The sequence below is a fragment of the Sparus aurata genome, chromosome 9 (genome assembly GCF_900880675.1).
Source record: "Sparus aurata chromosome 9, fSpaAur1.1, whole genome shotgun sequence".
Taxonomy (NCBI): domain Eukaryota; kingdom Metazoa; phylum Chordata; class Actinopteri; order Spariformes; family Sparidae; genus Sparus; species Sparus aurata.
In genome coordinates this window covers 17,929,338-17,945,620 of record NC_044195.1, presented here as the reverse complement: position 1 = coordinate 17,945,620, position 16,283 = coordinate 17,929,338, and the positions used below count along the sequence as shown (strand labels likewise).

Genomic DNA, 16,283 nt, shown 5'->3' with positions numbered 1-16,283 from the left:
TAATAAAGAACAGACAGACAGACTCAGGATAATTTGTTTCCATCACATTGGTGGTAGAGGGCTTCCACATGTATTACCATAGCCTAATATACACACACTGGGGTTACGCTTGACCGAACTAAACATTTTGATCAATGATGCCACCTGTAGGTCAAAGCTGTAAACACACTGAAGAGCCACCTCGCACTAAACGAAAGACCATGTTTTCCTCTGGTGGAAACATCACTCCTGCCTCTCGTGCTTCAACAAAAACACAAACAACACAAATCTAAGTTTGAATAAGTTTTTTTTTTTATTGCTTTCATTTCCAAAGAGCTCTCTGTTGTCTGGAAAAAACACTGCAGCTCAATAGCAGAACTGAGGTTTTTTTCCATCTCATTTACTTCACTGCAAAACCCTGTCAAATGCATATTTCCATTCATTTAGTACCATAAAAAGATCTGGCATCTGTATACAGGAGGCAGCCTAGTTCAGTGAGGGCGACGGCGCTTGGAACTGAAAGTTTCTATTTTGTTTCACACATAATCTTTAAAGCTTTCAATTACACTCACTTTCATAATACAATAATTATGATCAAAACTCACATTTTCTCATACAGCTGCAGGGGAACTTTAGTTATTACAAAAAAAAAAAAGCAAAATAGTCTGAGACATATTCATACAACAAAGAGAATAGAATAATTACTTTACTTGAAATGGCATCAATCTGTGATGGTGGCTACCCCTGGCCACATTTCGATCAATGCTAGGCTTACGTCAATAATACAACAAAATAATTTCATATTTTCTTCACCTTTTTTTTTTTTAACAAGAACACATTGTGCTGGGCCCGATGTGAACAGAGCATTGACCATTAAAGGGTGGCCTGTTTTTTACATGAGTTAAAATTTCATGGAACGCAGTAGAGGAGACACGCTCCTCATCCCCGATGTAACAAAATAGCATTAAAAAGTCCAGGACGTTGATATAAACCAGTTTTGGCACTGAAGTTTGCAGGACATTTTCAAAGCAGCAGTTTTGTTTGTTTTTTTCTCGATAGAATGAAAAAGTAGACCAAAAAACGGTTATGACAATGCAGTGACAGTTTGACCATCTAAGAAAGAATGCTGGATTTCTATATCAACATGTTCCTGCTGTAAAAACAACCAATGGACAAAATGTAAAACCAGAAAGATAGGAAGTGGTTCAGACCATTAGAAAAACAGTATAAAATGACATCCTTAAAAAGAGGTTTCAGAGTTGAGGGTAAAAATGCCAAAAAATGCAGTCTCTGATGCAGTCTAAACCAGCGGACATGTCACCATTAAAGCATTAAAAAGCACCAAATGTGCATGGACACATGTACAAATGTCCCAGATATGCGTAGAAAAGAAAAGCAGAGAGTCCATGGGGTGGGGGTGGTGGTGGGGGGACAGGAGGGGCAGACGCCTCCCAAGGGAGACGGTGTGTGTGTGAGCCGACTTCAGTGAGGATGGGACTCTTTGTTGTTCAGGACACGAGCGACACTGGAGGGGATTGTGGCACTGCGGATGACCTCCATCCACCTGCGGGCACAGAACACATTTTTTGAATCAATTTTGAATTTTTCTGACATCCGGGAATGAACAAAGCTGCAGATACGTTTAGTCAATGTGCATCCGTACCTCTCAAAAGTGTATTCGCTCTCTGATCTGAAATAGTAGACGTGGGACTTGAAATGCAGTTTGAAGACGTAGTCCTTGTGGATGTTTTCAGACTCCGAGGGGATGGTGACTGAGTAACCCAGCAGAGGAAGGCTGGCCAGTGGATAATCATCCTGAGGAGAGAGAAAAAAAGACAAAACAATTGGCACTGAATCCAAATTTACTTTGGTCTGTCAGAAACAACTCCAACCTCGCCAAGAACAAACAGTAAAATGACTTACACATTCCTTTGTCATTGTTAATTTCATTGTTTCATCCTGTGCTGTTATTGAAGATATTTCTGATTATTTTGTCTACTTAAACAATTCCTTACTATCCATCTGTTTTCGACTGATCACCAGTAGGTAGGCAAGCGGTCGCCTGTCGGTGCTCTGTGCAGCTCAGTCAATGTGATGTTTAATGTCGTGGGTCATAACAGCCAGTAAAAGCATGCTGGCTTGCGTACTGTCACTGGATGCGGTAGTTTTAGTATTTTTGGCATGCTGTATTTGACCTACTATGTATTATCTGACTAAATATTGTCATATGGGCGTTGGAACACAGCCAAATACAAAGTCCTGCATAAAAATTTACTTCAAGGAACAAAATTGTCCCCTGTGACTGGTGTAGTATTCTATATTACATTAAAAGATTCAAAATAATGTGTAAGCAGCAGTTTAAGGTTGTTTTAACTTCTTCATATACAGTTTGGTAGTTAAGTCTAGTGGGCTCAAACCCCGAGTGCTGCGCTAATGAGGTTTTTTTTTTTTAACACAAATCTGTATTCATTTTTTTTTATATATACTCAAACTTTAATGTTTTGAATAACATGATGGTTTTCCTCTTTGAGCCTCTAACAGTTTTTAGAGGGGAAATGTCTCTTTGACGGAACCGATAACAACTCATAGACGTCTGAAGCTTAGCGAGCAGCTCCAACTGAACACTGCTTTATTGTAAGAGGTCAGAAGCCCCAAAAAGTCAGTAGAAAATGGTTTAATCTTTAAATTATCAGTATCTTATCAGTTAAATACATTCGAATTTCAGGTAGTGATTTTTTTTATTTTATTTTGTTTTGATTTGTGTGTTTAGGAATCTACCAAGCCAGCATTAAAGAGCCTTTAATTTAATTTACAGTAGAGTCATTGGTTCCTGATAAACAATCAATCTTGTGCTTCTCTTTTTAAAAAATAAAACTAGTTTTGTATTGAACACGCGTTTGATTAAAAAACAATCACACTGACTTGTGAAAACGTAAAACTCACGGATTCTAAAGTCCGAAGACAGCTAACTGAGATATTCTGGGGCCGGACGTGAGATGACATGGGAAAGCCTGTAAACCTCGGTTATGACACACAGATTTGAGATTCTACACTGAGACGTGATGCTTTTAGTCCCAGAGGAGGGTAAACACAGCGGGAGAGGCTGCGATGTGTTCACTGGACGAACGGAGACGTGAGTGAGCGTTCCTCACCTGGTGAGACTTGTAGAAGAACAGGCTGAAGTTGGTGAAGACGACCCAGAGCTTCTGCCAGCCGTTGCTGTTCTTGAACTTCCTAAGTAAGTTTCCTGACAGCTGATTCTAGAGAGAGAGGAAAAACACAGCAAGTTTGAAATCGGAAACTTCAGAAAATTGCACACATTACAAGACCACTAGTACTCGACACTACTACACTGCGATTTTTGTCAGTAAATGTGGGATTAGGACTCATGAGATTAAAGGATGAATCTGGTGACAGTCTAAATTTGTCTAATTGTTAACAAATATCCATGAAATAATCCACACTGAACTGAAGTATTGTCTGTTTTCCACTTTCACAGACCTCCATTGTTGTTGTCCAGACATGACTTCACTGTCATCTTGTCCTAGAGTTAATATAACATCTCTTTATTACATAATGCTGCTGTATATTGGAGTGGACAAATACCTCTTTTCTGGGTTTGTTCACATATTTTGTGGATATTTATGTTTATTTAATGGGACATTAGTATATTGATGTTTTTTATGTTTGCTAATACTGGAATATAATACCTGGAATATTAACTGTTTATTACAACTAAATGAAAACTAACTTAAAAACAACCATACCGACTGACACGTTCTTTAATTACAATGGTCATGACCACTGTTGTTTATAGAGTATGAAACATTTAATCATCCGCAGCTTAAAGAAAGTCCCCCACAAATGCACCATTAACTCCTGACTGAGAAAAGTGTACAAAATAATACTGCCCAGCTGTTTTGGGAAATTACTTGGCCTCTTTATAAAACTGAAATTGCATGTGTGTGACCTGATTTCGAGGATTTGTATCTACAGAATCAACAAACGGGCTTGGCTCTGACTGACCGACACTGGGTCGGGAAGTCAGGAAGGGTTTAGAGATCGACTAACATGTTGTTGTTTTGGTAAATTCATGGCATTTGTTGCCTTATTCATTCAACTTCTGTACTTATTTTGTGCTTCTACATAGGCTGTCAATCTACTGTTGCTAAGCACGTCTTTTTAATAATCTTGTAATAGTATAAAAAGCAAGGCAATTACAACTAAGAAACTGAGCTGAGAAGAAACTGCAGTGTGTTGGCTCTTGATGATAAAAACGCTTCTATTGCGAATTTAACTTGGTTTTTGTAAAACTGATCTTTGTAATCACTGATCTGTACAGTATGAGGCACCACAGTAACTCCTATTCTAATCTTCCTATGTTGCAGTTTAAGTGGGCCTCTCCTGTCTCCCTGGCTCCTTTACCTCTAGACTCCTGCAGGATTCACTAAAGGAGAGGCTCTGAACACGGTACCAGCAGATAACAGACAGAGGCACTGGTCCCTGGCCACTGGGGGGCCCCACCAGGGGGGCCTTATTCCCACTGACTGGACTAGGGTCCTCTACCACGGAGGAACGCACAGACGCATGGGGAAAAGAGAGAGAGAGACAGAAAGAGAAAAAAAAACAGACAGGGAGGGAAGGACAGAAACACAGAGACTGAGTAGGTGAAACACAGGCATGCAGTGGCAGGGAAAAACACACGAAGGCCGGCGGTGTGTCCGGGGTAAAGGCTGTGAAGAGGACGTGGTTACAGCTACAGAGGAAGAGCAGAACTAGATCAGAGACAAGGTGCGGAGGGTCCCAAAACAGGATCCGTTCTGTTAGTGTGAGCCGAGGACGTTTATCACATCTACGTACTGCTCTCTCTCTCTATTTATAGACGGTCAGAGGTTTCAAGTGCCAGGGGAGGAGAAAAGGAACAGAAACACACAGGAAAGCCACAGTTTTGAGTTCAGATAAGGACGTCACGCTGGCAACTGTTAGCCAAAAGAAGGACGAGAACAGTATCCTCGCTGTAGCCGCAATTAGAAGGAAGACTGCTAATTCGCAAACCTGAGTGTAAGTGATATATGATCTTAAATAACTTAAAGGAGCTATATGAAGTTTTATAATTATGAATCAGATCACAGTTATAAGCCTACAGAGAATCTGCAGCTCCTTTCGCCTGTATGACGCTTTACTGAGTTTTCACACATTATAAGTATTTTGACTCCCGTACACTGTTCTCTGCACTTGAACCAGAGTTTTTCATTCATTATTTAGCTAATTAACCAAATCACTTCTGTTCATTAGCCCACATTAGCAAAAATTATGTCCTCAAGCGTTCATAGTAAGGAATAGTCAGCAGGATGTAGTGCAGTGCAGGAGGATACTGTTCTCACAGAGAGATAATCAAAGTGAATTAAGATACAGCTGACACTCAGACACAGAGAAAGAAAACAGTGAGGCAGGAGGGGAGGGGGCGGGTCTGAGTGCTGAGGTTGGGCCGGTACCTCCACAGCTACGCTAAAGTCCACCATGGACACACTGGTGTTCCTGTGCCAGCACACGTGCACCATGGTGTTACCACGGTGAGGGGCGGGCCTCTCCAGCGAGGTGTGCGACGCCGCAATGTCGTCCTCAGACTCCGCCTCCACCGTGGAGTCCTCGGGGCATTCTGGGAAAGTCAGGAGGTTGTTACTGCTAGACAATGAGCGGGCTGACGAGGGCAGAGGGGCGCTAAAACACAGACAGTGTCAGTACATCCACAAATCAAACATCGTCCTATGTAGCTGGGACTTCAGCCTGTGTTGTTTTTACTCAAAATGTTATATTTCCTGACAGTTACTGTAAATCTTCTGTTGATTTCCACTTTTTGTCAAACAGCACTACAAACTGAAGTAAACATTTCATATTCAGCTGTATGTTCATGCAGTGACTTACTGTTGTCTGTCAGGTTGCTGGTCAGGAGGTTGGGTGAAGGCCCATTGCTGGTTTTTGCCGTCTCTATCGCCACCTTTATGTCCTCCATCCACTTCTCCATCTCTGCGAGTGAACTAGAGAGAAAAATGCACAAATGAATGAAGTGCATCCTCAGTCAGTCATCACAGCGGGAAGTCACAAGTTGGATCCATGTCGGTCCAAGTGTTCTGCCAATGATACTTAAAACATCACAAAGCCACCATCTGCTCTTTGACGGAAACTGGATCAGCACAATGTTAGTTTGAAGGCAGGAGAGTCGTTATTTATTATTTTTGTTGAGTCAATAAACAATAATGGAGGGCATCCCTCTGACAATATGTGAAACCTCTTTCCTGATGTCAGTCAAGCGGACAGCACATTATTATTGGGGGACACAAACAAACGGTAGCAACAGAAATTAAGAGGAAAAATAAAAAAAATTGAAATGCTATGTACAGTATTAATATCATTATTCTTATCACAATTAACAACGTTTATTGATGATTACTTTGACTTAATACAAATTATTATCATGTAATTTATGACTTTATCTTTAAATGAGGTTCGATTCCAACATCAATATATCAACTGTAAACAGGTTTGGGTCAAATAACTTTGAAAGATAATCACTCAACGGGAACAAATTACGAGGCAATTTTTAGAATTAGTAACGTAATCCATTGGATTACAAAAGAAATGCAATCTCAATTAATCCTGCCTATGAAATAAAATAAGGATTAAATGTGATCACAAACCTACCCCTTATCATGAGTTATTGAAGTTGGAAACCGGACTGCTGCTTGTGTGAAAGCAATTTTGGGGAAATTAAGTATTTAAGAAAAGTGCAGCACTTTTTGCAGTGCTCTCAGGCCCTGTCCACACATACAGAGGTATTTCTTACAACAAAGCTTTTCCTTTGCATTTTAGTGTTCAGTTTTTGTTCCAAGTCTGCTTTCTGTGAGGTGATTTGTGTTTTCAGGTGTGCGAACATGGATGAAGATTATTTTTGAAACAGTGCTAAAACGCTCGTCTGGAAGGAGATCGTTCTTGTTTTAAAACCATTTCCCAAAAATACCCATGTACATGTGGACTGAGCCTCAGGCTGCAGGTACTGCCTCTGCCAATCAGAAAGTAGTAGTGGTAGTAGACTGAGAGTCAAAGAGCAGGGAATAAACAGATTGTAAAACAACGGATTTGCTCTTCAATTTTAAAACCTTTGAGCTCAAAGTGATGATTGAAAGTGACCTAGATGAGTTTATCAACAGTTCATCAGTTCCTCTCTTCTCTGGAGGACAGCAGTTGGACAAGGGACTTTTTTTTGTTTAGGAGAGTAAAATGAAACTAAAATTAAAGGGAGTGAGTGGAAATTTACTGGACTTTGCGGACAGTGTGCATGTGTTTGCCATAATTTGTGAGAAACTCAGCTGCATCAGACAAGGACTCTGTAATGTCTCCACATGAAATTCCCCAACACACACACACACGTAGCCACGTTAGATTCATTTCAGGTCCAGGTACAAGGCGTCTCGTGCGCTGACAGCCACCGATCTCACCTTGCTGCCACCACCACCGACTGCTGCTCTCCGACCAGCGTGAAGGCGTGAGGCACTCCCCACTCATCTTCACTCTCTCTGATCTGGGAGGAGAACACGGAGACACAGAAAAAACATTAGAGAGCGGCAGAATCTAGGACAGCAGCGACCAAAATAGACAGAAAGAGAGAGATGATGAAAGGGAAGTGATGGAGAAGGACATGTGTAGTCCTCAATGTGTGTGTGTGTGTGTGTTAGTGGGTAGACGTTGAAAGAGGGTGCAGTTCAGCTGTTTGAGGCGGCTCATTTGCAGTAATGACAAAACTGGTGACAGCCTGTTTGAAGCACTTTGTGTTGAACTGAGAGACGCCGAGCTTACTGTCATGCCATGGAGCGGCAGCTGCCCGTGCACTTTGAACTGATTGGTCGGCGTCATCCCTCGACTCGTGTACAAAATGACATCGCTGAACTGAACGGGAAAGAGAACGGAAATGAACAATCATTTCAACCAAATTCAAGTTGGTTGTTGTTTAAATCACATAACTAAATGTTTACAATCCAATATATTATTCTCAGTCGGCTTAAACAACTTGTCATAACGACTAGAAAATCTACCCAAAGCTCCATCGTACACACGCACCTCCACATTTTTAATGCCTTGTTTATCCAATCTCCAATAAAACCAAACACACATGCAAAACACTCGCATGCCATAAGAAAGTTCTGAGCAACATGTGGTATTTTTTTGTCATCTGCCAACACCTTCTGAGAAATGTACAGTTGGAAAGGATAAAAGCGTGATCATTTTTCCACTGAGATCACTGAACTAAACAATTAGAATAGCGATATGACCTAATCTCAGAGAGTGGGCGTTACCAGGAAAAACATTCGTTGCTGTAGGCCTTTTCCAGACAGTTTGCTGAGGCAGCCTAACCTGATGAACTCCTGAGGGAGAGAAAGCAAAAAAGAAAAAAAGAGCACAGGATGTTTAAAAAAGATGACGTTTTGGAAGTTGAATCAGAAAAATCTTTTAGGATTTTAACTCACCCGACTGGGGACAACAAGATTGTCGACGCCAATCAAGTCCTTCTTCAGCTCGAGAAGCTTCTGGAAGTTCTCCATCTTGATTAAACTCCCCTGGAGCTGTTCCACCACCTCAGACACATCCGCCAGAGCAGCTACAGACCAACCAGAGGGGGAAGATTATTGGAGATGGACTATCACTGTGCAGCACATGATAGCCTATACAGTATAGAGAGGTGAAGTCAAGCCCCTCCCAGTGGGCTACCATGGGACCTTATTTAAAAAAAAAAATTTATGTATGCTAGTGAATGGAAAGAAATTGAAGTGTGACATGACACATATGATGCTAAACAGCAGTATGGGCTTCTTCTTTGTCGTATGTGGAGAAGATTACCAGACCCCCTTAAAATAAGACTTAAATTTGAGGATTGTTGCATTTTTGAGAAACTGTGTTGTAGACAGAAATGCTGTCTTCTACACATTCTTAACTATTTGGGCCTACTTGTTAATTCGGCAAACAGTGTATAAGAAGATATTTCTTTCTTAACGTAAAGAATGCATCTGTTGGTTTCAGTGATGTGGGTGTATGTTTGCACATAGAGTGGGTAAGTGAGATCCAATCAGAAGACATCGCTCAGGAAATGTGTCAAGTCGCATCTAATGCCAGGTGTGAACTGAAGGGCTGAAAGCTGTCCACATGTGATCGGATCACTCAGGTCAGATGGTAAAATCAAATGTGAACACCCTCAGTGTGTCTCTATAAACAGCGACCTGAGCGGAGTACCTCTGCAGTCCCTGAAATCCACGTGAGTAGCTGGGTAGTGTTTGCACAGGCGCTCCAGGATCTGCTTGTAGTGGATGAGGCGGTGCAGGGGGCGCAGGATGAAGACGTTCAGGGGGACGTAGCAGACCTTCTGCAGCTCAAAGTCCCGGCAGAGACCCTCCAACCTGCGGGAGGACCTGCACGCCTTCTCCAGCTCTAGCAGGACTTCAGACTGCTTGTGCAGGTTTGCTGTCAAGGGCTGTGGAAAAAGTTGTGATTCGGTCACAAAGTGTAATGAGAGCATTAATTAATTCCTGTAATTAGTGACAGAATTTGAGTTTGACAGAGAGTTTGACATAAACCTTCAAGCCTTGAAAGTTCTTTAGCATGACGTCTCCGATGCGCTGGTAGTCTCCTTTTATGTGAGCATTGGAGCGTCCTTCCCTGAAACAGATTAACATCAGCAGGTTTTTATCTCTCGAATATAATTGAGCCACTGCAGACAGTGAATTAATTGACCGGACGCGAAAAAAAGCACTTAAAGCTCATTGATTATTCAAATAAGTGTCACCTTATGCAAGAAAAACCCTCACTGAAGTTGGTAAGGGCTCTTCAAACGTGGAGAAAGCGCATGACCAGCAGGTGTCTCCCTCGAGCGGGTCATTCCTCTGACAGGGCGCATGAGGAATGAGCTGCCATTACTGGATTCATTCAGAATATTTATTAATCTGGTACAATTCAGCATTCGCCTTATCATCATGATTATGATTATTCTTAATCTTTGACGGGCAGCTTTCTAATAACGATCGGTGACATGACAAAGGCACATCTGTATTATAATATTTGAATATGCAAAGCTATAAAAGAGACACATGTAGTGATGGATCATTTGCACACACATTTGTATGTGGCTCTCATCAGCAGTCGACGGTAACATTGCTTTCAGTTTTACTTTTAGACTTCTAACAATCACTAGTGGCCAAAACAGGCTTTGAAATAAAAATTATATGTGTGCAGTTAATGGTCGTTAATTCTGACAGGCTGACAGGCTTTATGCATCACTGTCTGCATGTCTCTTTGTGTGTGTGTGTGTGTGTGTGTGTGTGTGTGTGTTCAGAGCATCATTAAGGAGATCAGACAGCAGAAACCCACAGGCAGGAAAAGGCCAGACTGTGGAGCAGCGCGGTGGTTTCGCCATGGAAACGATAACTCCTCAGGTCATCTAAAGACCGGGTCGGCCCCTCGGACTAAATACCAATAAAACTCATTAAAAGTGGGGGGTTGGAGCTTGTGATGTATCGGACCGCACCGGGCACGGTCTCGACCCTGCAGGGTCTACTTGGAGCGAGTCTGGAAGTGAAACGAGTCTCACCACAGGGCCAGCCGCTGCTCCACCTCCCTGAGAAAACCTGTGTGGAACTTGTGCAGAGGCTCGAAGGAGGAGAAGACGGTGTCCTTCAGAGAGTCCGGGGTCGCCTCGTCCTGTCCTACGGCGTTCTGGAAAGACTGAGGACACAAAAGCACACAGGGCTCAAGCAACAGGGAAAAATTTTTTTGATTTAATTAAGACATAAAGATACTGCACCGCCACAGAAACATTACATTATTGAGTTAACAAGGCCAACTGAGGCTCGTGAAGCATTTTTCTGTCCGACCCCGACTCAGTTAATGCGAGTTTGTGTTACCATGTCACCCAGTCGTTACCATGGCTACAGCTTGCCGGTTCACCCTGACTACAGACATTTACAGTTTAGAGTGCTACAGTTTACTGTGAAAAGATATTTTTCTACACACACACATAAAACAAAAGTTTGCCTATTCCTTTCACTAAAAGAAGTAGAAAGCACCATGTTGGCTGATATGACTGTCCCCGACTCACACCTGGACATCATTTCTAAAGTGTTGTCCGAACAGTACGCCGTTCTACTGCTCTCTTCAAGGCCACCAGACTCCACTGACAAAATCAGTAATTTTACGTTCAAGATCAATGTAAAACAAACTTGATTCAAACTCAACCGAAACAAAATAAAACTCACCAAAACTGTCATTCTGCTTTTCCAACAAGAGTCACCAACTTTGACAGAGTTAGCTGTCTGCTCTCATTACTTATATATTCAGCTTGGTAAGGAGCTTTTTCTTTCATCCTGATTTTCAGCTCTCAAGCCAGTTTCGTGAAAAGTTTCTTGGACTGTTCAAGATTGTAGGAGCGACACTGATCAATGCTGTGTTGATGCAGATTGCCCCTGCATGCTGCCAGAAGACCTTTCTCTGTGGTTTTTGCTGCTGTGCTTTATTCTTTTGATGTCTCTTAAAGCCGCTAATTGCCCGAGGTTGAATTGAACAATCAATAGCCAATCACTCCTAACACTGCCGTTCCATTTAGTCGGACTGAAGTCAAACGTTGCATGTGGCACGTCTGGCCACGGCGGAGACAGAAAAACAGCCCCGTTCCGCTGACGTGATGGGAAACAGAAGTGAGTTTTAAGAGAAGTGAGCGTCTTAGAAGGGCTTGAGAAAACGCGCCAGCTGTTGTTCGGATGACTTCACCCCAAACAGCAGCACCATCCAGTGTATGGGAAGAAGAGGAGGGGGTAAAAGAGAGAGAGAGAGCGCGCGCGCACACACACAACACACACACACACACACACACACACACACACACACACACACACACACACACACACACACACACACACACACACACACACACACACACACACACACACAGGCACAGCTGTAAAAAGAACGAGGACACAAGCCAACCCAAATATTTATGAGTTGTGTGAAAGGCTTCGAAGAGAAGAGCTGCAGCTTTTAAAAGCACCGGTGAAGAGGAGCGATGCTTTCTCTCGACATGCGTGTGCCGAAGAACATCCTCCTCGCTTTGCCGCTGACGCAGCTTTAATATCCTGTTTTCTGCCCATTTGAGATATTATCGGATGACGCGCCGTCCACATGCTCAGCCAGAGAGGAATCTAACAGTACAGACTGAAATAGAGAACATGCGGCTAAATCCATCTCCTTAAACACAAACACAGTTTAGTATTCACAGCCTCGAGTGAAGCAGATAAATACGTTTCAGAGCGCGAGTGTTGGGAATGAATAAAAAATGAAATGGCATCTGCCAGAATATCCCTGTGTCACTGCCTGACTCTGTGTTTTGGCGGGCGCTCTGCAACCGAGCAGCAAAGCGGAATAATCAATGTTTTCTCCCCAGAGGACAGCTCAGGGGAAAACAAACAAGAGGAGCAAGCGTGCTGGCGGGCGGACTTGGCTTTTCTTACCACGGTCACCACCTCCAGGTCCTTCAGATACGTCCTCTCTGTGGTCAGCAGCTCCTTGGCGATGAAGTAGGCCCGGTCTGTGGGGAACCTCTGCAAAGAAATCGCGACAGATAGGAGACTGTGAGGGGAGAAACAGTTGAAATATACCCAACCACGGGCAAAACCAGCAAGTGTTTGGTGTTTTATCAGCTGTTTTCCTTCTCTAACCTAAAAAAGGCTCAGCTTCAGTCCCTGTGGAGAGTTATTCAGGACGGGTAATCTAGGTCCAACGTTATTTCGAGCATGTTACAGTTGCTTTAAAACACAGTTTGATCCACAGATTGAATCACAAACCTTCCTCCGGACCTCGTCTTCGTCGTCAGTGCGAACGCTGCAGGCGTCGTTGAGCAGCGGGCTGGTGAGCGGCGAAGGCTGTCGGCCGTCTGGACTGTGGCTGCACAGCTCCAGTGACTTCTGACCGTTCACCATGCCATGGGAGTGTCCAGAGGACGCGGACAGGTGAGGGCTGTTGGACCCCACTCCTGCACCGGGTCATCCAGGAACCGAAGCAAGGGGAGAGAGAGAAAAAGTGAGTAATTCATATCAAAGTAAAACGCCAAACACTTTCTTATTCTAATATTCCTACTTCAAATTGAGTATGGTGTGTAGTGGTAATTAATATGAATTCAGGGGTATAGAAAGTTACAGAAAAGTAGATGATTACTCATAGAATCTATTAATCGATTGACCAAAAAATTATGCAACACCTATTTTGAAAATCCAATAATCCTTTATGTTGTTTTTTTAAGCAAAAGCTCCAAATGTTCTCCGGTTCTCTGTTTTCTATTACTGCAGACTGAATATCTTTGGATTTTGGGCTGTTGGCTCGACTAGAGCTGCAATTATTAGTAGATTAAACGATTAGTCAGCTGAAAGAAAATGCATTGAAAACTGTTTTTCAAGCAAAAACATTAAATATTTGCTGTTGTCAGCTTCTTAAATGAGAGGATTTGGTGCTTTTCTTTGTTATTTATGATAGCAAATAAAGAGCCTTTGGGTTTTGGACTGAGAGAAGCACACTCACATTTTATTTTACATTTCATAGACTAAATGATTAACAGATTAACTGTGAAAATAAACAGCAGATGAATGGATAATGAAATAATCATTACTTGCAGCCAAACAAAAGAAGAAATTCAAAGGCATTTAAAGGGTAACTCCAATCTGTCAGTTCTACACATTAAAGTGTGTTTACAGGTCCTGGGGAGAACTACTGCATATGTGAATAAAGTTGTATGAAGCCATTTGTGGCACCCGAGGAAGCTGCATTTAATTTAATCATTTGTATCCTGTGATGTCACTTAACGGCTAAGTATTGTGGGTAATGTAGGCACCAGGCTTTGAAAAGAAAGATGAATCATGGAATAGCAAAAAGGTGCTCTGGTCATTTGTTTTTAAACTGTCCATAGCAACTTCAACAGTGTCACAAGAGGTAAATGCAGACCTGTGGACTGCTTCTCAAAACCTGGTGCCTAAATGACCCACAATGCAACTTTGCCACTGAGTGACATTGGCGGCAATTTATCAGATTAAAAGCAGCTTCCTCCAGAGCCACAAAAGGCCTTATGCTGCTTTTTCACTTATGCAGTCGTACTCCCCAAGACCTGCAAACACACATTACTGTGTCATCAATTCATCATCATCATCATCATCCAGTGAGAAACTATCCAGGCTATAGCAAAGTATTTGGAGTATTTACAACACAGTTCGAGTCTGGATCAGAGTCTTCTTCTGACACACAGAAAAATCTAAGGAAGTCTATCCGGGGGATCCGCCTGCAGAAAGTGAAATATCAGCCATGACTCACTCTAAAGTCCAGACAGCTCTGGCAGTCAATCAATACACAAGCTAAGACGCATACTGCGGGACCATCACGAGGAATCGCTTACTTAGTGTCATCTCACTGGGATTACTTACTATGTTTTAGCTGCAACTTGCCCACCTCTCTCTCTGCTGTCCTCTGATGTGTCGACACAAACACAACAGTGATCACACGCACACACACACCAGTGGTTGCAACAAGCTCGAAAAACACTACTCTACGGAGGGAAGGAGTGGAAACCAGAGAGGGCATCTACAAGATCACTACCAAAGAGAGTGGAAAAGAAATGTCAGACACTCACCAACCGGCACCACAGAACTACAGGGAGGATGAGGGGGGAAGTGTCTTATAACTACGACAAGCACCAGACAACAGCTTCCGAGGTCTCAAAAAGAAGATTCAGAAAACCTCAATTCGTAAAGGTCATCTTTATTGACTCTAAAATTACATATATACATCGTGAAAGTGAATATAAATCTTAAGAAAAGCAGCATTAAAAGGTGAAAGCCAGGTGAGTGCCTAGAGGGGACAGCGTGAGTGAGAGACAGAAAAGGAAGAAGAAATGTGAATTCATGCAGTCTTCTAGTCCTGACCTAATATTCAACATGAAACAGATCTTTATGAATGTTCAGGTTTTGTATAAACAGCATCGTGACACTTTCATGATTTTGTTTTTGCTGCACTGAAAAAGTCACTTGGTAATGAGGAAACATATGCATTATTCAGCCCATGAATACAAATCAGTTTTTTCTTTTTTCTTTTTTTTTTTTACATGAGTTAACTTGTAACAGTGACACAGCGAGCCGGAGAGAAACTCACTATATTAAAATGCTGTTTTAAAATCCAGTCCCTAATCTTACTGCATGATTTCCTAGTCTTAAAAATCTGCTCTAACATCACATTCTCCAGTTACGCTAAATTATCAAATTACAGTTAAGTGACTGAGAATGCTTCCTGTACATTAGAGTACATATATGAGATCAGTCAGGGCAGAACAGCATGATGTGCAGTAGGGATGAGCAGGTGTCTGGTAGAGATAATGTACTTTTTACGAGCACGAGCAAAACGTGTCAACATCTGTGCTTCTGATAAGAGAAAAGCCTCATTGGGTTGATAACTTAAAGGTCCAATTTGTAACAAAGTAGATTTTTTAGTCTCATTCCCAACTTGTCAAATACTGATGTTTTCAGATTGCGGGTCAGGTCGGCCGCCATCCCAAAAGCATTATTATTTGAAAAGTTGGGAATTCTTACAAACTGGACTTTTAAGTTTATAAAAAACCTGATCCGTCAATAGTTAGTTACTTACTCTTCTGATCATAATATTAATCAGAAGCTCAATTCTGAGGATGTTCTATAATGGTTTTATAATAATATAATAAAAATAAGGATAATAGCCTCAGACCGATATCTATCAATTTCAGTCTTTAATTAATAATTTCTGAGAAGCCACACCCACTTGTGGTTTAAGCACCACCCACATCTGATTAAAGACCCGCCCATTCCAAGTACAGCTACGGATCAATTAACGGCGTTCTCGCTCATCCCTAATGTGCAGCACGCTTCAGTCCTGCCTCGGAAACACACCCTGAAGGACACCAGTGGTTGAAAAAACAAGTCTCGACCACAGACCTCAGACTTTGAGCCAAGCCAATACGTTAGATGGTTTGGAGTTAAATGATCAAAAGTGCAGACTGGTGTTCGCTATCTGCTCTAAATGACTTTAGTCTTTATAGGGCAGGGAGTCAGTCCACTTCTGTGGCAGGGCTCCCTCACACTGCAGTGATCCAGTGACTCTAACAAAAACCATGTCTTCTCCTAGATCTTATGATGCTAGTGCATGTTTTTAATGTTTGTACTGACAATGCTAATAGTCAGGAGGCGCATGCACAGCACATT

At 42.2% G+C, this 16,283-nt stretch overlaps 1 protein-coding gene across 2 annotated transcripts in view; it reads right to left on the bottom strand.

Moving 5' to 3' along the window:
- Positions 1-269: 269 nt before the first annotated feature.
- LOC115588177 (FERM, ARHGEF and pleckstrin domain-containing protein 1) overlaps positions 270-16,283 on the bottom strand; it is a 65,845-nt gene continuing 49,831 nt past the window's right edge. Inside the window, exons 14-27 of one of the 2 annotated variants that reach the window (XM_030428566.1) lie at positions 12,858-13,045; positions 12,525-12,614; positions 10,613-10,746; positions 9,603-9,684; positions 9,262-9,499; positions 8,502-8,632; positions 8,331-8,399; positions 7,834-7,923; positions 7,476-7,558; positions 5,905-6,017; positions 5,475-5,638; positions 3,132-3,239; positions 1,643-1,794; positions 270-1,543 (exon numbers count right to left, since the gene is read on the bottom strand). In XM_030428566.1, coding sequence (XP_030284426.1) covers positions 1,462-1,543; positions 1,643-1,794; positions 3,132-3,239; positions 5,475-5,638; positions 5,905-6,017; positions 7,476-7,558; positions 7,834-7,923; positions 8,331-8,399; positions 8,502-8,632; positions 9,262-9,499; positions 9,603-9,684; positions 10,613-10,746; positions 12,525-12,614; positions 12,858-13,045 — 1,724 coding nt within the window. In that variant the 3' untranslated portion in view covers positions 270-1,461. Of the gene's footprint in view, positions 1,544-1,642; positions 1,795-3,131; positions 3,240-4,404; positions 4,542-5,474; positions 5,639-5,904; positions 6,018-7,475; positions 7,559-7,833; positions 7,924-8,330; positions 8,400-8,501; positions 8,633-9,261; positions 9,500-9,602; positions 9,685-10,612; positions 10,747-12,524; positions 12,615-12,857; positions 13,046-16,283 lie in introns of both variants that reach the window. The other variant, XM_030428567.1, reaches the window with a different exon arrangement.